The sequence below is a fragment of the Sphaeramia orbicularis genome, chromosome 10, assembly GCF_902148855.1.
Source record: "Sphaeramia orbicularis chromosome 10, fSphaOr1.1, whole genome shotgun sequence".
Classification (NCBI taxonomy): Eukaryota; Metazoa; Chordata; class Actinopteri; order Kurtiformes; family Apogonidae; genus Sphaeramia; species Sphaeramia orbicularis.
The window spans coordinates 48,187,101-48,210,864 of record NC_043966.1 but is presented as its reverse complement, the minus strand read 5'-3'; the positions used below and the strand labels follow the sequence as shown (position 1 = coordinate 48,210,864).

Here is a 23,764-nt window from a genome sequence, read left to right as displayed (position 1 = left end):
AACTGGTGATACAACAGATACATGTCATTCTCCACATGTAAGACCCAAAATAAAACTAAACTCTGGATCTTTGAGCACAGTCTATTTATGTTTATAATGTATTTTAAAGCAGTAGTATGCTGGGGAACCTTTTGAAATTAAATCACCGAACGACAGAATGCTGATGTGAGAGTGCTGACTGTGTTTATTAGTAGTACTACATCTACATACGTGTCACTAAATGACAGCCTGGGTCTGCGAGGTTCTGCAGGTTCAATTAGTGGTTCTGACCAAATCTCTGAGTCTGACTGTCCATTGGCATGGTAACCTTCTCCACAGGGTTTCTCACCATGGGGTTCCCCTTCCTGCAGAGAATAGAGCATTGAAATGGTGTTAATAGTATTGATTAGTTTGTTTCTTTGATCAGTTTCCCTATGAAAAAAAACAAAAAAAAACAACAAAAAAAAACTTTGTAGTGTCTCATTTATAGTGATAGACATTAGTTGATTGCTAAATTCTCAACTAAGCTCAGTTTTATTATGTAGAAACTTTCAAATAAAATGCAGCCCAGAGTGCTTCAAAGAGAAGGATTACACCACAGACAAGACAGAAACAGAATACATGCACTTTAAGCAATTCATTCTACATCTGTTTCTATTCTGTAAAACAGAAAAAAGTACACACTGTTCACTTGATTCAGTGTTTCAGCCTCAACCCCTTTACATTTTTCACTAACATAGGGCTTTCAGGTAAGCAAGAACTTCGTATAGTTTTTTGATATTGTTATAGCATCCTCTAACAAGTGCAAACTCTATTGGAGCTTCAAAGGCAATCATTGTTTTCTGTTTTCATATTCATTAATGTTTCATTATATACAATAACTTCTACGGTGAGCAATTTACTGAGTTGTTTGATTTTTTTCTGCTAAACGCATGTACCCTTCTGTTTTAGATGGTGTTTGATACAATTTACAAATGGCATGTCATTAACTCAATAGTCAGTTGGGCTCAAAATAACAGAATGACTCAACAGTGTACAATAAAATATCAGTAATGAAGCACTGGAGTCAATTTTACTTAAAAACATCATCTCATCCCATCACTGGAAGTTAAATATTTGTCCTGAGCACTCACAATGCCATTCCTCATGTGTGACGCTGCTTTGCCTTCACCTCTCCTGTGTCTGTGCAAGGAAGAGGAGGTGGAAGAGGAGGTAGAGCAGGGCAGCAGTCCTGTGGCACTAGCTTCCTGACTGACAGCGGAACTGCCATCACAGGCCCGTTTACGGGGGGGATCATCAGACAGAGGGGACAGGAGGGGAGGGAGAAGCTTGTCGTCATGCTGTCGGGACTGCTTCCTGTTGAGAGAGCTACAAATGCACGGAGAGAAGCAAGAGGTTAGAAGTAAGATGAGTTAGTGATACCCTATAATGTGATCCTTGTGCATGTGAGCTGGTATTCTTATAATTGTTATTGACTTCAGTAGTCGATAGACTTGTATAAAATGAGTGGATTTAGCCACAGTGGATTGGTTTTAAGGCTCCAAACTTGCATTATGGCCAACTTGTGCTCTAAGTCACCTTGGCCTTTGGGAGCCAGGAGGAGACATTTGAGACAGGAGTTGGAGAAGCTATAATCTTTGTCAATACTACAACTAGCACACTGCATATAGCACACTGCTTTCTTCTTTCATGTACAGCTATATTTGATAACGTTAATGCTAGCTGACCTAACTGGCAGGCCAGTCAAAAAACTATAGGCATTTCTCAATATGAAGTTAGTCAAGTTCTAACTCGGCGAGTATGGACTCGGTGAGAACAGCCTCAGTGAATGGACTTCCTAAGAATGCAAGTCTCTCTGTAATTGGAATAGCTGCTTGTCATCTTTCCTGCCTTGCTCTGGTGTATTTCTGCCATCGGCCTCCTAACGTATTCCCACAATCTACCACAATATGTCACTCAATTTGATTTCAATATATTTGTACTACTATTTATCAGTGGTGATTTGTCATAGACTGCAAGGGAAGCCCGGCTTCCCCTAAAATTACGAAAATTAAATGGTTAAATATGTACGGTTGTGTTGACATTTAATTGACTACAAATGTGTTAGAACACATTCATCTCACAGATGAGTTCGTTCAGAATCAGCTTTATCATAAATCAACAGACTCGATGTTGTTCACTTCTCATACATTCCCGTTGCGCTGTTTTCTCATTCAATTTCTGCTTAGTGCATTTGCCCGTAGACGCTGGGCGTCTATGGGTGTCAATGGGACTGAGTGGAACAGTTTTTTTCAATGCCTCAAAACTGGACGGTAATTATCCAATTACCGTCCAGTTTTGAGCCATGATGTTGTCCCACCCCCGGACGCCAGGCGTCTCTGGGGGTGAATGGAGCTGTGGGCGGAGCTCAGCCGGGCTGGACGCCAGAATCCCACGTGCTGATTGGAGGATCAGTCGAAAGGCTGAATCCTGTTTGATTGACAGCTAGTTGAGATCTACTCCTTCACTGACACAGTTCAGTTTAATACCGTCGCGCATGCTGCTGTGAAATCGAGAGAGAAACCACTACGAAATTACTTGTTCATTTCTTGCCCTGTAAATAAAACACACTCATTGTACTTCCTTGTTTCAATTTAACATAATTTCAGCATGTTCTTGTTTCAGTTACATAATTTAATCATTTCTTGTTCAAGTTTAATATTGTTTTGTAGACAGTTAAATCAATCAAACTGTCGGCTAGGTCGGAGTGAAAGGAGCATCTCTTGTTCAAAAAGGCTGAAGTCTCACACCCGCAACACAAATGGGCCAAGGCAATCTAAGCAGCCTAGCTCTGCTGGACATTCAGAGGACACTGGTCCAGTCCCTGGAAAAGACGCCTACTTGGTACAATTTCTTAAAAAGGAACGGAGGGCCGAATGTATGTTTAAATAACTTGACTTTTTTTTTTTTTTTTTTTGATGTAAGCCGACAACGAGCTTCCCCTGACTGAAAGATGAGCAGCCGCCACTGTTATTTATATATATACATTTTGTATATTCTTCAATACTGGATATACAAATTTCATTGAATCCCATATCATGATCATAAAGATGTGTTTTGTCACTATTCTGCCTCTCGTGCATGTTCCAACATTGCATCACATCATCTTGTGGCAGTCACCTACTCAATAAAACATTTCTGAATTAAGTTGTCACAGAAGCCACCACTGACTTCAAGAGTAGCACAAAATGCATCTTGGGATATTTACCAGCCAGGTCTACACAAGTCACCAACTAGTGCATCCTTGGTTTAAGCTATGAGACAAGAACAACATCTGGGAATTCCTTATTTGTGCAAACTTTGAAATTGAACAGTACTTGGGCCATCACTGATGACATTTCATGGGATTGTGAGAACAGAGGAACAGGCAAGAATGTGTATTGAGAAACACCTTATATAATTCTAACATTAAAGTAGCTAAGTTTTGCTAGCTGGCTGTATATTGTAATTAAATAGCCAAAAGCATCCACTGGTGGTCCTAGTAGTGGAAGTCTTTAACCACAATTACCACAAGGCTGTCTGTTTTTTTTAGTTTTGTTTTTGTTATACATGATATCATAAATATTAGATTAAGTCCCATCAAGTAAACACATGTAACTGTAAGGTCAACCCTGCATAATGGAACATTCATTCATTCATTCATTATCCACCACTTTATCCAGGGCCAGGTCGCGGGGGTAACAGTCTAATCAGGGATGCCCAGACTTCCCTCTCCCCAGACACTTCCTCCCGCTCTTCCGGGGGGACCCTGAGGCGTTCCCAGGCCAGCCGAGAGACATAGTCTCTCCAGCGTGTCCTGGGATAATGGAACACATACTGTAAATTAGCAGGCTAGTGGGTGTAATTACCAAGCAGGTTGACAGCAAATTTTATGCTAACACTAGTTGTAATTACATAAGTACCATCTATATAACAAAATCATTTGTCTTGTTCATGTAACTTTTTACCCATAACTAGAGTAGAGCTGAAAGTACTTTTCATTCAAAATACAGAGGCTCTAAAAGTCCAGCTAATGAGTGAGCCCCTTTCAATCAAAGTGTGAGGCAGCAAAGATTCCAATAAGCCCTTCGACCATTAGTATACTTATTTTTGGACAAAATAAAGTGGAGGAGACCATAATGACTCCTGAAAAAAAAAAGACTTATTCTGGCCAGATTTATTACTGACCCCAAACCTTGACCCAGAGTTGAGACTGGGATGCTGAGTCACAGTCTTACACACTTCTCTGCGCTTCCAGAGCACCTACCCACTGTACACTCTATAGAGACTGTGTCTGTCTCCCAAACATGTAAAGTTGAAGAAAAGAGAAAAACAGCTGTACATCAAAACCTAATAAAAATCAACACCAAAGCACAAGAAAGTAAAATGTGGCCTCCTGAATATTAGATTTCTAACTTCCAAAGCTGTATTAATCAGTGATATTATATCAGATTAGGGCATTAACTGAAAAGTCTGTTTGTCGACGCATCGATGTCTGTGGCACAAGTCGACATTACTTTGGAGGAGTCAACTAGTCGTGTGTTATTCTCTCTCTCCCTTCCATCACCCTACAGCACATGTCGATACTCTCATCTTTATAAATGAAAACACAGAGCGCAAAGAGCACAGTGCGCAGTGAGTAGGTGTGATCAGCGGATTCATCCGATTTTGCTATTTTCAATATAGTTAAGTTGTCTGACCCGGAAGTAGTCGTTACAAGGGAAAAAATAAACAAACAGAATCATGGCCGGACTGGAGGAATATTTGCTATAATTAAGCAGCTGTTTGATACGTACAGAAGCGTATTGCATTCACACAAAAAAATAAATTCGGCTCTGTTTTTGAATTAAAATGTTTTCAGAAAACAGTATCACGTTAATTTGGAAAAACAGAGCCAGTTTTTAAAAACTAACTTTATATTGTATTATGAAAAAATGAAAATTCGGCTCTGATTTTCTCAGTCAATGGGCCAATAGTGGCTGATCCAGGCAGGAGCTCCATTTAAGGAACCCGTTTCGTTTAAGGATGTCGGAACCAGTTCCCTTTGAGGATCATAGAACTAGTTTCGTTTACAGAACTCAGAACCAAGCTGTGCTCCCTGCTTCACGGACGTATCAAGCCCTCCAAGCGCACCGGTCTGGTCCGTTGAGCAGCTACCAGTAGCTTATATCGACGGCGACATCAATCGATTGATACTACCCCGTCAAAACATACATCCTTACGTTTCGACACGCCTATTTGAAAATGAAATAATGCTTCTACTGTAGAAAAACACCATTATTTACTTATTCGTATGAATATGGGTAGAGGAAGCTCATTTTGACAGGCTTATAACTTCTATCAAATAAAGCTCCCACTACAGGTAACATATTTATGCAGGCTTATAACTTCTATTGAAGCTATACCGTATGATGTGGCATTTTTACACTTTTCTTTTGTCATCTTAAAATTGTCCTAATAAGCGCGTGTCAAACTAAAATGTAAAAGAAATCCACCAGGTATTGAAACTCAAAAATGTTTAATTCTCATATATTTCTGATAAAAGTCTGACCAATCATTTTATTCGGTCCGAATGAAATAACTGGCCGAACCTGGCTGAGCCTCCTGTCAGTCATCCATTATCGCCGTCCCTGCATCCGATATGTGTCCCTCTGAATCTGACACTTCACTCGTGCTGCTTCTCCTGTCATTGACCACAGTCTGTCTAGGATGTGTATGGATAAAACTCAAATGCACATGTGGAAGGGAAAAAACGGATTTATTAACAGAAACAGCAACCAAGGGGAACAAACAGGAGTCCGATGAATGAAGGATGGAGATAAACGTCCAGAAGTCTGGTGTACTGGACTAAACAGGTCTGCACAAAGCTCAGCTTTTATGACCATGGGACTCATACAGGTACATGTACTTGGTGTCACACAGTGTAGGATTATGTAGAATGATAAATGTGTGGACTATGAAACCTCAAATGTCCACGGAAAAATTCGTGGAGGCCACGCGTTCACAGTGTGCGTGCCTGTCGCCTGGGCATCTCATCTCTGTGGTGCAGTGAAGACACTGACCCACCACTGCACAGACCAGACCCTTTAATTCAGGGTCTACTGATGGAAAAGGGGTCACGGGCCCACAGCAGGTGGATGATCCAACTCATTACTGAGGGAGGGGTCCGCGGACACGCTGAAGCAGACCGGACCTCGCCTCTGCTTCCTCCGTGCGCATCAGGTGAGAGGGGGAGAGAGGAGGGGAGCCTCAGAGCTCAGGCAGAGGGGAGTGGGCGGGGCTTTGGACGGAGGCTGGTTGTTCATGTTCAAACTTTTACTAAGTGCTGTGAGAAATGCCACATCGGTAGGTATAGCTTTAAATAAAGCTCCTACTACAGAAACCCCATTATTTACTTATTCATATGAATATGGGTAAAGGTAGCTCATTCAGACAGGCTTAAAACTTCTAGCAAATAAAGCTCCTACTACAGGTAACACACCTCACCTTTGTGATACTCAACACATTGAACATGGGACAACAGAAGAAACATTACATTCAAATCAAGTCAACTTTATTTGATATATACACTATATACACTATTTTGATCTTGTGAGGGAAATTTGGTCTCCGTATTTATCCCATCCGTGATGGCTTCATGTTTCTTTCCACAGATCTCCCACCTGTAGGAGGGCACATGCTGCTTCCCATAGAGCCTTTAAAACCTCTGCAGGATGTGTCTGGATGCTTGTGATGTCTCTATTGTTGAGAAACCCTTCTGCAAACTGCAAAATGGCATTTTAGGCATTCAGTTACATATGACTGGCTAACATAGAGGCAAAAAAATGTTTACTAGAAAAAGTCTGAAGTAAAATCTTTACCTTTAACGCCTAAATCCCATAGCTACTGGCATCTTGCTGCTTGTTGTGGTGAACAGTTTTTACAATCCATTTATCTCCTTCATGGCCCACCATCCTCAAGACACTCCTAAATATTGTTTAAAAAGCATAACAAGCACACACAATACACTATATACTTGTCTGGATCAACAAGTAGCAGTGTCCTCTCTGACATGGTGACAATCTAGAAATGTTTACTGTATTCATGTTATTCCATCACACTATGACATTTGTGTAGCAAACCCTTTTATGAAAATTGACTTCAGTTGCATGAGGTCAACTGAAATATATATATATATATATATATATATATATATATATATATATATATATATATATATATATATATATATATATATATATGTATATCAGAAATAGGTCTGAGGAAAATAGAAGAAAACCACTAAAATCCAGTGAGCACCTACAGGACAAATCCATCTTTTTAACACTGGAAATTTCATCTGAAGAATGGGTTTCATTTCAAATTATTGTTAATTCAGGTTACTGGTGTTAGGTGATATGGCTAGATAAAAACAAACAAATAGATTACTTTTCTAAGAGGCTGAAATCTTCTGGAAAACAAACTTCCAGCAAGCACAGCACAGAGCTGATAAGTGGGTACCTGTTAAAAAAAATAAGTGTGTAACACTAAACTGTACTCCAGGGAACATTAAACAAATGCATTGAGAACAATATAATTTTACATCCAGCATTTGCCTGCTGTTTTTCAACAAGGATATGAATGTATGCATCTATTACTTGTATTGCAACCCCCCCCCCCCCCCCCCAAAAAAAAAAAAAAAAAAAAAAATTCAGTAATAGGGAAAAAAAAAACACATTGTGGTTTGGTAATACTTTGAATTGTCACTTACATCATCAGCCATCCAGTGACCTGGCTTCTCTTGGGGACTGGATAGTCTTTGTGTTCCCATAGAAGAGCTGTCCTTCTGCACTGAACATTCATAAAGTATATATAAACAAAAAGACATTTTACCAAAACAAAGATATGTTTGAATACACCTTTGCCTACTCACCCTTTAGTCTAAACCTCTCAGCATATCTCCTTAAGCTTAATTTTTGAGATTTATTTTACCCGTCTGGGTATTTCCTCCCAGACAGGTCATGTAGATTCTCCTTGTACCTCTGCTCCATACCTATAAGCCTTCACAAATGTAAAAACTGGAAAACACACAACAAAACACATTTTTTGTGAAAGCCACATTTAGACACTTTTATTCACGTACATCCACACAAGTTAGAGATTTGCATATGATAAATGACAAATAAGACAGACTGGGGAACTAGGTATGTAGGTATTTGTGCAGTAAGGCATTTCTTTGGTTTCCCAAACCTAGCCAACTCGTCCTCAGCGTGTATGGAATCATAATGTAATTAACACAAGTGTGGGTAGTTAGGGGAACTGTTAACATAGATTTAGTCAGTTAAATGGTAGGCTACCATTGTTGTCGTTCGTTGAACTAACTTAAATAAAAATCTAAATGCCATTAACACCCACCTGACCCACGTACTTAACGCTAATATCATACAATGAGAACTTCCTTACGCTATTATCATCTCACATCAATATTCTACGTCTATCTTTCGTGCACATGCACATAACTGCTTCCATGCTTACTGCTCAAAAGGCACTATAAAAGAAATATACTTACAAAATATGACTCACTTCTGCCTGGGGGAGCACAAATAGATGGGCATTTAAACTGTGAAAACACTAAGGGGTCAGTAGTGCTAGGGAGCTCAACTCGACAGGTAGACAGGACACGATTTCGTTTGTTTATTTTTTCCCTTGTAACGACTACTTCCGGGTCAGACAACTTAACTATATTGAAAATAGCAAAATCGGATGAAACGGTCATTATCCATTTTTTCCATTTTTCATTTGAGCACAAAATCGGGAAATGGAAAAACGAACCGTTATCCGTTTTTCATTCTGGTTTTGAAAATGAAAAACAAAAAAAACGAGTCGTTTTTTGGTTTTAAAGGTCCCGTATTATGCAAATCTGACTTTGTGACAGTTTTCTTATAGTAGTATGTGTTGCAGTAGCCTCATTATGACGTTCAAATTTGAAAACTGTCTGTTTCCTCCCTGCCTTGCTACACCACAGTTTGTGAAAATGCCTTCTCAAACGGCCGAGTTTGAGTTGGCTCCGTTTATGACGACATAAGCGGATTTAACTCCTCCCCCTGACTATGCCCCCACCCTGCATGAAAAGGTAAGCCCCACCCTGGCAAAGCGAGCCCCGCCCTGGCAAAGTACCTCTTGGACAACAAACATGGCGAAGGCGAGACACGCAAGTTGTGGTGTTGTTGGCTGCACACACCAACATGACAGTTTATTTTTGCTCCCCACTGCCGAGCCTTTCCGTGAAAAGTGGCTGGATTATATCTTTGATGGTGATGTACCGCACAAAATTCCGAAACGCTTGTATGTGTGTGCCCGGCATTTCACAGAGGAGTGTTTTTTTAACATGGGCCCATACAGATCCGGCTTAGCACAAAGACTCAGAATCAAGACGGACGCAGTACCAACGCTTCGAGACCCAAGTACAAGTGGGGGAGATGTAAGTTCTTATTTTTTTGTATCTTTACTGCATAACCCTACATTACGGATAAGCTGGTGGTTGATGTGTACGTCTAACGTTAGCATGGCAGCTAACATAGCTCGGTTACTGCTGCTAACGTTTGCGTCCCCGTTAAAATGCAAGAGCTGAGAATATCCAGAGACATTCAACAGAACTCCTTTGAACACGGGCCTTTTGTGGTTGGCATCAGTATAGTTAGCATCAAGCTTGTTAGTAGCTGCCTGCATTAGTGGCGGCAGGCGTCTTTCCGTGTCAGGTCCACGAACCCGACACAACACCGCCGTTTTCCGTCGGGGCTCAATCACGCCTCAAGGCAAAGAAAGCCAGTGTTTGGAAAGACGTTCTGTCTGAGACATGTGTATTGTAGACGAGAGAGGGGCATTTCAGACAGGTGACTTGTGTATTCAGAACAGATAAGTCCCGTGTTTTTCAGCGTATTCTCGTTATTAATATATAGCGGGAGAATACGTGACACTGTTGACAGCATAGCTTGTTTTACGTATACAGGGCAGCACATCAGGCACATCCACTGAGGTGTCAACATCAACAGATGCTGCATGCCAAACTGAGCCAGTGCTGACAAGGACTGCAGGCACACAGCTGTCCTTGAGGACTTTTCAGTCCCACTTTAGAAGTGAAGGTATGTACAAACAGGACAAAGTGTTTTGATGTCTGTAATCATTTGCCCATTTACATTTATTTTTGTTGTCTACATAGATTTTCTTCATTAAGAATATATTGTTCTTTGCAGGTGTCCAAGCTACTGTGTCCTGCAAGGATTTTGGTGTCGGTACATCCAGTGTAGACCCTTTGTGTTTTTCATCAACACCAATAAAGAGACCTTCAAAAAGACGTCGCCTGGACATTGAAGAGGAGCTGGAGGAAGACCCATTAGAGGGAACCTCTTCATTGACAGCGTCAAAGGGACAAGATTCAACATATGACCCTGCAGATTCTGTCACATTGACAGAGTCAACATTTTTGTCGTAAGTTATCCACATCTGCCTGTCTGTTTGTGTGAATGAATGTGTATCTTTATAACACACTGAAGAGAGTTTGGGCGGTGTAATTACTCAATGTCTTTTCCTTCATATATATATATATATATATATATATATATATATATATATATATATATATATATATATATATATACACAGACAAGAGTCATCAACTCACCCACACAAGACAAAGAAATACACCGTCTACGAGAGTTCCATTATGGAGTTATTTGCTGACTGTCCTGTTTGCACGGGGAAATGTGAAGTGAAAACAAGGAAGCTGGGGACATTCCTGTCTGTGGATCAGCAGTGCCCTCATTGCCAGTTCTACAGACACTGGAACAGCCAGCCTTTTCTCGGAAGCACGCCAGCAGGGAACATCCACCTATCTGCAACTGTGTACCTGAGTGGTGCATCTTTCTTGAAAATTGCAAGGGTAACGGATGTGCAACTGCATTTCCTTCAGTTCTAATTATGTGTCTAGATATTATTCTGATCAATTTACATGCATTATGAAAATAAAAAAACATTTTTTCCTTTGCAAACAGGTCTTCAAGGCAATGGAGCTACAATTGTTTCAGCGTGACACATTTCGCCGCCATGCCAGATCCTTCATTGAACCTGCAGTCATTCACCACTGGAAAACATCACAGGATATGATGCTCCAGCGGCTCAGTCAGGAGAACAAATTGATAGTTGGTGGTGACATGAGGGCTGACTCTCCGGGTATTTCTAATTCTTAGCAGAACTGTTTATATAAGTGTTTGAGATTTTGTGCGGCCCCTTGTAGTCTAAAAGTATTGATGTATAATGACTAATATGATGTTTCAAACATAAATTTATATCAGGACACTCTGCAAAGTTTGGGAGTTACACCATGATGGACCTCAACACAAACACTGTTATGACATCCGTTGGTTCAGGTGGGTGCTGGAATTACATCTTTAACAAGGTTACTCAGTGAAATTACAAAATAGATATCCATTACAATCATTCTAACAATATGTCTTTTTTTTTTTCCTTCTGTGTGTGGGGGGTTACAGAGTAACGAGGTTGGGGGTAGTTACTACATGGAGAAAGAGGGCCTGATGAGGAGTCTGGAATTTCTGGAGGCACGTGCATTTGCGATTGATTGCATTGTTACTGACCGTCATCCGCAAATTCAGAAGTTCCTCAGGGAAAGAAACATCACCCACTACTATGATGTATGGCACATGGCAAAAGGTATGTTTCATTATTATTATTATATAAATCCACATTGTTATCCATCCGCATAGTATATCGCATAGTATATCATAGTATATCATATTATAATATCATTCTATTGAGGGCTATGTTTACTGAAAGCGATGCATCGTGGATTAACTGTAGGTATTTCAAAGAAAATGGACAAGATCAGCAAACAGAAAGACTGTGAAAACATCCAGAAGTGGATGAGGAGCATCAACAACCACATGTACTGGACTGCAGCTACCTCAACTACAGGACCAGAGAGAATAGCAAAATGGACCTCAATACTGAACCATGTGCAAGACATCCACACACATGAGGACCCTCTTTACCCCAAGTGCCTGCATGACATCCACCAGACACGTGACCAGAACAAATGGCTACGTGCAGGTATTGTACTCATAGAAGGACTAAAAGTTATTAGATTTATTATCAATATTATTCTACTTTGATAAGCAGATATTTTGAAAGGCACCTATATTTAACACATTAGTGTAATAACTTATAAGTTCATCTCCAAATATGTCTTGAAAATTTATTACACTATTTACAAATTAATGCTTTTCTCATTTTCTCTTTTTTTTCTGATTTTAGCAACTCCTGCTTAGAGAAGGTGTTGAGCAACAAAAGAACACTGAAGGATGTTGCAAAACTGAGCCCTCACCACCAGACTTCATCATTAGAGGCATTTCACAGTGTGATTCTGCAATTTGCCCCGAAGAATGTGGTTTTCCCATTTATTGGAATGCTGTGCAGGTAAATCAAACTTTTGTAATTTAGAAATTTTGGTACACTATACACATCATGTCTTTGTTATAAACATCTGTAACTTTGTTTGTTTTTGTTGTATTTTCAGACTGTACCTAGCTGCTATGTATTACAATGAAAACGCTGACCGGCCTCAAGCAAAAACACAGGAAGGTGTACCTCTCTTCAAGGTCCACTTTCCAAAGGCCATGAAGGGAGAATGCAGGGCCAAACCACACAAGATAGAGCCAACATTTCGTAAGTATTACATTCTTTTAATGTTCTAACACAATTTTTTTTAAATTGTTGTAGATTTTGGAAAAAAAACAGTAAAGAAAAAAACCAAATAAATAAATAAATTAGAAGCAAGTTCAAGGACAGACAGGTGTTATATCAGACCAGATAATAATAATTACACAAAAAACAGCAAAGATAATAAACAAATGGTCTTTTGTACATGTTTTCAATTAAACAGGGTACGTTGCTGACATGATGGACCTCATCTTTGACCAAGTGTTTCTGGACCCTGCAACATACATGAATGCACTGTTGGCCATCCCTGTTCCAGAGGACCTAACTGCGCAGTATGAGCGGCCTGACAAGGAGGAGGTCATTGCCAGCTATGTGTCCAGGTTTAACCGAGGGCAAGTCTGAATCCCACATAGTGTTCTTGCGCATCAGGAAACTGCGTGCGGATACGAAGAACCACACAAGCGGGAATCACAACACGGATTCTGCGTCCCAAGAACCCCCAGCACCAGCTCACAAAACTCCGATAGGCCAGATACCTGTAACGACTACAAACAATAGACACATTTAGTCATATGCAGTTGTCATAGGTGTGCATCGCACCCTTATCTTTGCCCTTTGTCTGTTTTTTCATGATTGTTTTATGCAAATAAATATTTTTTTCAACAGAAATTTGTCATCTGAATAACTAAGAAAACGCTTATAAAAAATATAGTATAACGACATAGCTAATGCAATATATTAATTAATACACATTGTCATATGTTACTATAGTGGCAACAATATACATTCTGAAGCAGGATTTGATTATATTTATTATTCTGCCCCTGGCATTTTAGAAATCAGAACTTACTGGTGTATTCCTCTCAGCTGTAAAGGGCCATAGTCAGCCCTGTATATTTGGCAGGCGTTTTGCAGAGAGTAAATATTTAGGCACACTGGCTCCAACCCAGGATGGTCAACCATACAGGTAAGTTCTTCATCGACCTCCTGTAGGCGTCTGGTAATCTACAGTGAGTAACAAACAGTAAATGTTAGTCTAATCTGTCAGTGTAGCCAGTAACCTAAGTAAGTCAGGTAAATTTTATGTGTAGCTGTGACATTACTTGTGGTATCTCAAAGCAACAGATGTTTTCAGCTTCTGTGGGCATAGTACCACAGTTTCCACAGGAGCACCTATCCAAAGAACAGAAAGTGAACATTTACCAAAGTGTATATTCTCTAGCATGATTCATCATAATTCATTTTGGATACTTATTTTTATTGGAATTGCAGTGTGGCTCATGAAGGATATGCACAGTGCCACAGCCCTGAAAACGTAAAAAGACGTCACGATAAGAAAATTTTATGCTACTTTGAAACAAGTTAATTCAGTATAATATGATGGTAAGTAAAACAGTAAGTTACCATTAGCGTCAAGCTAGCGTTAGCAACAACGTAGTAGCTGTAACAATAACACACAGGAACAAACTACAAATACATCTAAGACACAGGATATTGTTGACTAACCATTCTGAAACGTCCTGCTGCAGCCGCAGAGTCGGGACTTCATCAGGAGCCTCTCCTTCTGGGTCAGACTCTGGGTCGAACTGGTATGGCTGAACTACTGCGTCCCGACGAGCCATGGCTTCACAGTAACATTAGCGCGTAGTACCGCTAGCGTAAGCTGCGCCCTCTTCCAGAGAGGGGAGGGGGAGTGGGCGTGGATAGATGCATTCATTTGCATACCCGGAAGCAGGCCCAGAAACAGCCTGTTTTGAGGAGGGCTGGTGAGAGTGACTTTTTCGACCGCTGAAACTCCTAACAAAGGATGATTTTGGGGCGAAAAAACTTAAATACTATGTTTTTGGGCTTCTGAGACCTATATAACGTGACTGAAAAATAGCATAATACGGGACCTTTAAATTAAAAAACAAATGAACGAATGATACACGGATTCACCACCGATACTGAATAATGATTTGGACAGCCAGTGTGTTTGGATTATTCTGTTCATTTGTATCATTCAGACAATGCGCTCTTTTCTCTAATATGCTGTGCGTCTTTTCTGCCACTGTCTGAACCTTTTCCCACTTTATGTTGTTCACTTAAATTTACAAGAAAATTCAAGGTGTTAACCTATGTTTTGTTTTGGTTAAATGTCTGAGAAGGACTGTTGATGCTTGTGTCTTAGTATTTTATTCTGCTCTTTACTGTACATTGCAAATGTTACAGTGAACATTGGTACAAGTTGCTCATTGTTGAACAGCTGTGTGTCTGTGTTGTTCATCCACTGTCAGTCTGATGACATCATCATACACAAGTCGACTCGACTTCAACTTTATTGACAAATAAGTCGATCTGAAAAAATCTGGAGTCACTAATGCCCTATATCAGATTATCGTCAGGATCGTGCAATGACAGAATGAATGGCTGTGTGTGTTTGTTTATGTATTTATTACTGTAGTGTTTGTGTTGTTTTTGTATTATTACTATGCACTGACCGACACTTTTTTCAATTTCGTTGTACATGTTACGTTACAATGACAATAAAGGACTATTCTATTCTATTCTATTCTATTCTATTCTATTCTATTCTATTCTATTCTTAAGCAACACACCCAAAAATTTGAGAGAAAGTGGTGTTCTACTAAGCTAACAGAACACCATTCAGCCCAGCAGGACAGTCTAAAGAAATGGAAGGCACTTCGTTCTGCTAGAGCAGCTTATTATTCATCATTAACCCTATAATGCCAAATGTACCATATTTGATAGATGAGTTTTGAAGCCATCTACATGATCAGTGTGATACTTTTTTTCCCTTGAAAATCCTGATGTATACAATTAGATACATGCAGTACACAGATACTACAAGTACTACAAGTACAAGTTGTACTTGTAGTAGTAGTATTAACAGTTATGGACATTTGTTCTGGTTATTGGTAATTATACTAGGATCAGCTGATCTACTTTTTAACAGTTCAAGTTCAGTTTGCTGTGCATCAATTGCATCCATGTGCTTCCCCGTACTTCCCCCCTCTCCCCCAGTCTTTGTCTTTCTCTCTCTCTCACTCTTTTTCTCTTCCTTCACCCTCTCTCTTTAACCCCAACTGGTCAAGGAAAACAACCATCTTCCAGGAGTCAGGGTCTGCTCTAGGTTTCTGCCTGTCAAGAGGAAATTTTTCCTTGCCACTGTCACCAGTCACAATTGTTTGCTCCTGGAGGATTCTGTTGGGTTTCTGTAAATTGACTTGAGAGTCTGGTTTGGACCAGCTCTATATGTAAAGTGGTTTGTTATGATTTGACACTATATAAATAAAATTTGATTGATTGATTGATTATTCTTTTTTTTTTTCTTTTAACTTGTCTTGTTCAGCATCATAACAGCAGAATGGTGGTCTGACTGCCTTTTTGTGCTAACAAATTTGCTTTGCCAAAGGAAACTTCATAAAGTATATGAGGTTTGCCTTGATATTCTGCTGTCTTTATTTTGAGTTTCGTTGACGAACATTTTGATGCCGGCCCTGACATGAAGGAACAGGGGGAAAGAGGTAGAAAATAGGAGGAGAGAAGGAGAGAGTGAAGGGGGGAGAAAAAGGAAGGTGAACATGGCGAAGACCCTCACAAAAGAATATCAACAATACCAAGAATAACAACCATGATGATAATTATAATGGTAACAAGAACAAGAACTGAGTAAACTAGGCAGAAAAAAGGAAGAAATTACAATAAATAAAAGAAATTACACCTATTTACATGAGAGATATAAGACAGGAAACATGAACAAAATATCATAAACAACAGCACAAATAATACCAGCAGCAAGTCCACACAACAGCAGATGTTCACCTTAATTTCCTGTGACCAGGAGACTGCATCAGTGTAAAGCAAAGAGAATAAGGCAAAGAGACTGAGGTGTGATGTACACAGCCATGCAACTGCAACCCCTCCACGGACCAGGGGCCAACAAAGAGGATCCCCAGCAGAAGGGGATCCACCCACCTCCCCATCCCCACAACAACCACCCACTGTGGACTGTTACACACCCCGATGCCCCAGCCAAGTGCCCCGGGGGCCTGGAGGCTCACCCTCCCATCCCCTCTAACTCCTACCCTCAAACCCCATACCCTCTTCAGTCCCCCCCACACATTGACTGATTATTCTACAGAAACGCTGGTGTTTCTAGAATGGGATGCAGTTGGTGCTTGGATTCTTTCAACATCTAGTGGCTGGTAGTGGCATTACACTGCAGTTCTGACTTCAGTTTCAAGCTGTTTGTTACCCCATCAATTTTACTTCTTTCAGTTGTATGTTTGGTTTTTTTGTTTTTTTTCTTAACTGGGACCAAAAACATTTGTTCACTACATTTGATCCCTCCGTCATCAGCAGCATCACTATATTTTACGGAATTTAAAAAATTGTAATCCATCTTCATCAATATACAAAAAACAGTGTAATAATGTTGCTGAGACTTGCAGTTACTGAATGCTATTTTCTTTCCTGAATTCTTGTTATTCTGCCTTCTCTACTCTGGTAGAACACTGATGATTATTTCCTCAGCTGCCTTATTGTAGCTCTTGTGACTCATCTTGTTTGCAACACAACAGATAATATTTTAATGTTTTTTCTCTCCTTTGGAACTCTGGGGGTTTGATGCAGCGAGAAAGTTGCTGAGCTCGCAGAACTACGCCCCAGGCCCCAACATTAGTGATAATATACAAAACCGCAGAGACAAAGACTAATTAGCTGCTGTAGTATGTGTGTGTGTGTGTGCTTTTGTGTCTGTACAGCTTAATTGATATGTATAAGCTTGATGGTGTTTAGGACTATGCTAATTTGCATGCATCTGTGCATGTCTATGTGCTTGCCTTGTATGGATGCTGGTCTGTACATGCAGACATGAGAGTTCTTGGAGTTCTATTAAAGGATAATAAGAGTGTATTCAGACCTACTTCGTTGGGTTCGTTTAAAATGGACCAGAGTTTGTTTCCCTGGAAAGTCTGGAGTTTTTTTAGGTGTGAATACAAGCATGCAAACTCTGATTCAAATCAAAGAAGCAGACCAAGACCACCTAGAAGAGGTGGTCTTGTTTCGCTTCTGAATGGACTCTGGGCCACTTCACTTCTGGTGTGAATATAACTGGCCTTGAGCCGAAACAAACCAAGGAACCATGCGCCTTTTTGTGCTTGATGAGCCATCGTAATCACTGGAAGTAGCCAAACTGCACAGGTCGTCAGAGCATTAGCAGCATCCATGAGCCATGGACAGACATGGAGCAAAGAGGAGATTGAATGTCTCATCGTTTAAGGTCAGACTAAAAACATTCCTATTTGAAAAAGCTTATGGTCAGGCTAGTTCAAACCAGACTGAACCCACAGTTCAGTCTAAGCTGCCCTAGGAGCAAGAATGCTGGGGGAAGTACAGGCACTGAGTCCTATCTTCTGTTTCTGGTTCTACGTACCATTCTGGTCTGCACTTATATTTTTAATATTTAGCCAACTTAGTTTGTGCACCTGGTGTCCCCTTTCCCCACTCCCCTCCGGGGGAGTGGCTACTTTTTCAGTTGTAACCGCTTGGGAGCCAATGACGACAGGATCTGCGCTGACCCATCTGTGTCCTGCCCTGTCCTGTGTCCTGACCCCCTCCCCCACCTGTCCTGGATGGACATCCTCGGCCTCACCACTGTGGATGGGCCTCCTCGCTCCTGCCTGTCTCATCCAGCGGGATAGACCCCCCATGTGTCCACCCTACTGCATCCTTGCAGACTAGAACTACATCTGCAAATGGACGTCCATCAGTCCTGGTGCATCTATAGCCTGTCCGTCCATGGGAGTGGATCTCTCCTTCACTGTGGTTCTCCCCGAGGTTTCTCCCTTTTCCCACTGGGTTTTGAGTTTTTCCTTGCCGAGAAGGAGGGTCTAAGGACGGGGGATGCCCTGGACACTACTCATTTTCTTGCTGTTTATTTGACTGTTGTTTACTCCAACTGCCTCTGTAAAGCCCTTTGAGATAACCTTGTTGTGATATTGGGCTATACAAATAAAGTTGAATTGAATTGAATCGACATTTGGTCAGGAGTCCATATTATGAAACTGGCTCTGAATGAGCTGTTCATTATTTTAACTGTTCATTATTTTAACATTATTTTCGTAAATTTGTGTCTGTAAATACATATCCTGAAAATGATAACTGCATGTAGGATCTCCACGTTTGTTTTCATCAACACCCGCCGTCTCTGATTCACCCCGCCCCGACTTTTCTGTCCAATGCCAGTGCACATTGTCACATGTGCTTCTGTTTACCAATTTTAGTCCAATAGCAAAAAGTGCAATGAGAATGCGATCCGACCCAAACAAAAAAACATGAAGTCCACATACGAGCTGTATCAAATAAGGACAAAGGACATTCCAGGTGTGAATACACCCTAAGTTAAAAATTTTACAGCCACATAATACATTTGCTCAGAGACTCAACAGCTACCAAGTGTGAAGATTTCTGAGTTTATATTTATGACCGACAATAGCGGATATTTCAAGACATTCAGCTGCGACAGTAAAATCTCTCAGATTAAAATAATGTGATAAATGTCAAAAGATATAAGTTGGGAAATTGCTGAATGGGTATGACCAGGGTGACCACATCATACAGTTTACAGCTTCCATAAAAAGCCTCTTGGATGATAAACAGGTGCTCTGGAGACTTGGCAGTTGGAGACATCTTTCGTACAATGTCACAGGTTCAATTCCAGTTCTCTTTCCCTTTCACCTCCCTTGTCACATCCTGCTTTTCACTGTCTGCTAATGCTGTAATGCTAAAAAAAAAATCTCTGTAGCTGTCACACTGAGGTTTATTTATAGAGACATATGGCTTAGTCTATTTTTAATAATTCAACATGAAAAGCTCAAATTCACAGTTTGCCACTACTCTGTCACTGTTTGGAATGGACTTGCCTCTTTGGTGACTTCTACACCACATTAACAGTTCTAAGCTTCTTTTAAAAAAACTTGTTGAGGTTGTACATTGACCCAAACACATGCATTTCTGGTGATTAGTAGAAAACCAACAAGGATATAAATGGTGATGCAGAGGCTTCTCTTGTTTATCAGTATTCTCTCATGTTATATTGTAACAGTGTTCCTGAAATGCTAAGGATTTTGCTTTACAGTGAGCCTCCTTTCTGTTTCATCACATATTTATACATATTCCCATATGAGGCAGTGTTTTAATTGCATATCTAATAGCTCCACACTCAATGCCTAGTTATAACTTTTTGTGTGTGTAAAAGACAGCAATGGTAAAGGTGACAAATGAAGGAAAATGTCAATGTTAGAGTCTACAGGAGTGGTGAAAGGTGCTAGACCAGCACTTAACCTTTTATATCATTACATTGCAAATTAGGGCTACACCAGCCTCATGGTTGTAAGCCTCCAGCAACCAGTCAAGTTGCTATCAGGCTGGGTGGCTATTACCAGTTTATATCAGTTCCTGCAGCTTCAGTCAGAGGTTGATGTAACATTAATGAACTGATTTATGATGAAACCACAGTCAATCAGACTAATATAATGTTGCAGTTGAATTACAGTCCTGACTGTAACCTTGCAAAAAAGCAGCAGAAATGCAATGTTGCAAGAAAAAAAAAAAAAAAATCTGATAATAGAGTGGAGTTTTGACAGTGCTAAGTTCTAGAGTAACCAGGTGCTTATAAGCCACATGTGGGACAAGGAGTGTGTTTGTGTGGGACAATGTGGGACACATAACCGTTATGCTGGAATAACATCTAGATTTTTAAACAATGTCCATCTTATTGTCATAAATATGAAGACCAACAATTTGATTTGGTTGCACACAGTATGCATATTTTTGCACTATTATATATATATATATATATATATATATATATATATATATATATATATATATATATATATATATATATGTGTGTGTGTGTGTGTGTGTGTGTGTGTGTATTTTTTCTTTTTTTTTTTTACACAGAACAGTCAAACATCAGTCAAACATTTAGCATTCGAACATGGTAATAAAAATAGTTTAAAGTAAATATCCTGTGGAATTTTGTCAAAAAATAAATATCTACATACTTAAAAAGCATGTTTTGTCACCTCAAGTCTCTCAGTTAAAAGTCCAAACTTGAAATAGGTAAAAGGGAATAGGGATCAAATCTAACCAAACATCACATACATTCAGTGTCTTACTTGCCTCCATGCGCGATGGAGAAATAAGTTTGACATAGTTCGCAGAATTCCCTCTGTGAATCATCCCCCACCGCTTTCACCATGTAGAAACATTTTCCCATTCTTTTCTGTAGTTGCTTCTTTTTTTTTTGCGCGGAGTTTCCATGATATCCACCAATATTTGCATGACGATGTCTGAGGCTTTTTCCTTTGTTTTTTGTGTGTCAGTGGGCGGAGGTCAGGCAGACACCAGTGACAGGTTAATGGACTCCTGACCCCACGTATATGTTGGTTGACTGACAGCAGACACAGCCAATGGTGATAGCGCTGCCACTGCTATAAAATGAAAGTCATGTTTGGAGGAAGGCAACTACTCTGCACTTTGAAGAGCCAGAACCAATCAAATGTGGGACATCGTCATAATTTGCAGGACGTGGAAAAAATGGTCATAATGCTGTGCAGTCCCACACAAAGTGGGACACCTGGTCACCCAACTTAGTTCTCATAAAGACTTGTGAATGCATGTCCAAATCTGTGTATGGATAGATGTATGTATGGATTATGTATGGATTTATGGATGGGTGAACAAATATAATGCCACTAGCCAGGGCTATTGCTCATTTGAAGAGCTGAGATCTATAGTGAAGTCCTACAATATCTCTCAAGTCATTGTCCAAAGATTGTATGTAGTTTAATAATCATTAGTAACAAATTAGGATAGAGTACATCAATACTTACTCTGTAGTGGTAGTTTTGTGATTGTGTATTGGGGAGATGCAGGGTGGAAGGAGCTGGCAGTCTTTATCCAATCGCAGCTTCTTACTGCTGTTGACTGATGAGTCGCTGTGGTCTGACTGAGAACACAGACACCAGGTTTGAGTTACGAAGGCAGACAATGTGAATATGCAGAGCAGACAATTATAAGAAAAGAGCCGATAACAGAGTACTTGACAGCTAGAGTTATATTTCAGTGGAAAAGAGAGGAAGATAAAGTGGGGCGTCTCACCTTGTGTTTCCGTTTACTTTTGCTGGTGTGTTTTTCTGTTGGGACCACCATGTTGCCTGCTGCCTGCCTCCTGTGTTTTCCTCCGTTCGTTCTCTCCGTCTGCCTGGCCAACCTCAGATTACCCTGCTCTTGCACAGGGGGTGTGTCCAGGACTCCTAAACCTTGGCACAACTTCTCCCTGTCCCTCGCTGTTGTCCTATCCCTCTCCCCGAGCCCACATCTGTCTCTGTCGTCTCTGTCCATCTGCCTCTCTCTCTCTGCTAACCTATCTCCTTGGTCCGGTCCTAATTGCTCATTTTCCTCCTCCTGTCTCTCCCCTTTAGTTAACTTCTGTCTGTCTCTTAGCCATTCTCTCTCTTCTTGCTTCTGTCTTTCCCTTTCAGTCACCCCTATCCTCTCTCTGTCCCCATATCTGTCTCTTCCCTCACTCCCGTGCCTCTCCCCAATTCCTATCCTGGATCTCTCTCCCAAACCCTGACCAGGCACCCTGCTGAGCAAACTCAGGTCAATTTTCACCCATAAAGTCTGGATCTCTTGGTACTCCCTCAAGGGGGAAAGTGGAATTTCATGTCCCATATTGGAGGGTGGTGACATGGGCTCCAGCTCCTGGCACTGCCCCCCTAACCCTCCAGGATCAGGAACAGAAGTTCCAAATGAACCACTTAGGTTGGTGAGGCTTAGAGAGGTACAACTACTACTGTTAACATTACTTCCACTGCTAATGCTACCATTACTACTGTTGCTACTGTCTTTGACTCTGAGTCCCTTCCCACCAAATGTTCCCAGACTTCCTGTGCTGCCGGCAGAGTTAAGGCATGGGAGGAGTGGTGTGTGTATGTGCATGCTGGACAGAGACTGCGTGTTAATTGGTATATGAGTCACTTGTGATGACAGTGTTGGAATTTTGATGGCTTCCTCTGAGTCCGACGGGCATTCTGAGGAGGAGGAGGAGGAGGAATCTGTTTCAATGAATTCTCTGGATTTGGGTGTGATTCGGCTGCTGGGACCTCTGTTTTTCCTCTTATCCTGGTTGAAATTACAAATGACAAAAGAAAAAGGGGAGAACTTTGAGTATCATGTTTGGATATCCGCCCTCATCTTGGACCCTGAGCAAACCACACAGGGTTAGGGTTAGGGTCTTGATGACTCCATACGTGGGTCATATAGGGTAGGCTGTTAACAGTGGAAGTGTAAGGCTGAAATACATCCCTTTATCCATTAGGGATACTTTTTTTGTGTGATTAATTTGCACATCAATATGTTTTTGAAGTACTGTATTAGTCTTGAGCGCTTTTACACAAGATGTAGATATTTCATTTTGTGCCTTTATTTTTTTGCAACAAGGTTTATTCACTATGCGAACAAAGCAATCAATCAGTCATTTGTGTGAGCCAGACTTCATGTAACAACTACAATGAGCACCTGGGGCCTCATGTATAAAGACTTGTGTGGATTTCATACTGAAACCTGGCGTATGCCCAAATCCAGAAAAGTCTGTATGCACAAAAAAATCCAGATGTATAAAACTGAGCGTACGCCCAAATCCACGTACATTTCCTTTATACATCTCAATCAGCATGGAATTGAGCGCATATGTTGGAGTACCAGACTCTTCCCTCTCCACGCCCACATTTAAATATACAAATTAGTATAAACAGGGCCTGCAGGTGGGATTCCCTCTGGGATTCCCGTCTGCATGATCAGATGATGATGTCAAGGTGGACGCGAAGCGGAGGCCAAAACAGGCGGAAGGAGAAAAGAGATGAACTGAGACTGTTTGAGCAGAAAGTTGACGATATTGTGGGTGATGCTTTTCTCACAGGGCTGACGCGGATCACCCCCAAGGTAAATATATATTTAGTATTTGTGTAAGTCACACATTAGT

At 40.6% G+C, this 23,764-nt stretch overlaps 1 protein-coding gene across 1 annotated transcript in view; it reads right to left on the bottom strand.

Moving 5' to 3' along the window:
- The window catches only part of aff2 (AF4/FMR2 family, member 2), a 437,847-nt gene that overhangs the window by 21,909 nt on the left and 392,174 nt on the right, over positions 1 to 23,764 (bottom strand). Inside the window, exons 16-19 of the mRNA XM_030145497.1 lie at positions 21,880 to 22,905; positions 21,612 to 21,727; positions 1,113 to 1,347; positions 211 to 344 (exon numbers count right to left, since the gene is read on the bottom strand). Of these exons, the coding sequence (XP_030001357.1) occupies positions 211 to 344; positions 1,113 to 1,347; positions 21,612 to 21,727; positions 21,880 to 22,905 (1,511 nt within the window). The remainder of the gene's footprint in view (positions 1 to 210; positions 345 to 1,112; positions 1,348 to 21,611; positions 21,728 to 21,879; positions 22,906 to 23,764) is intronic.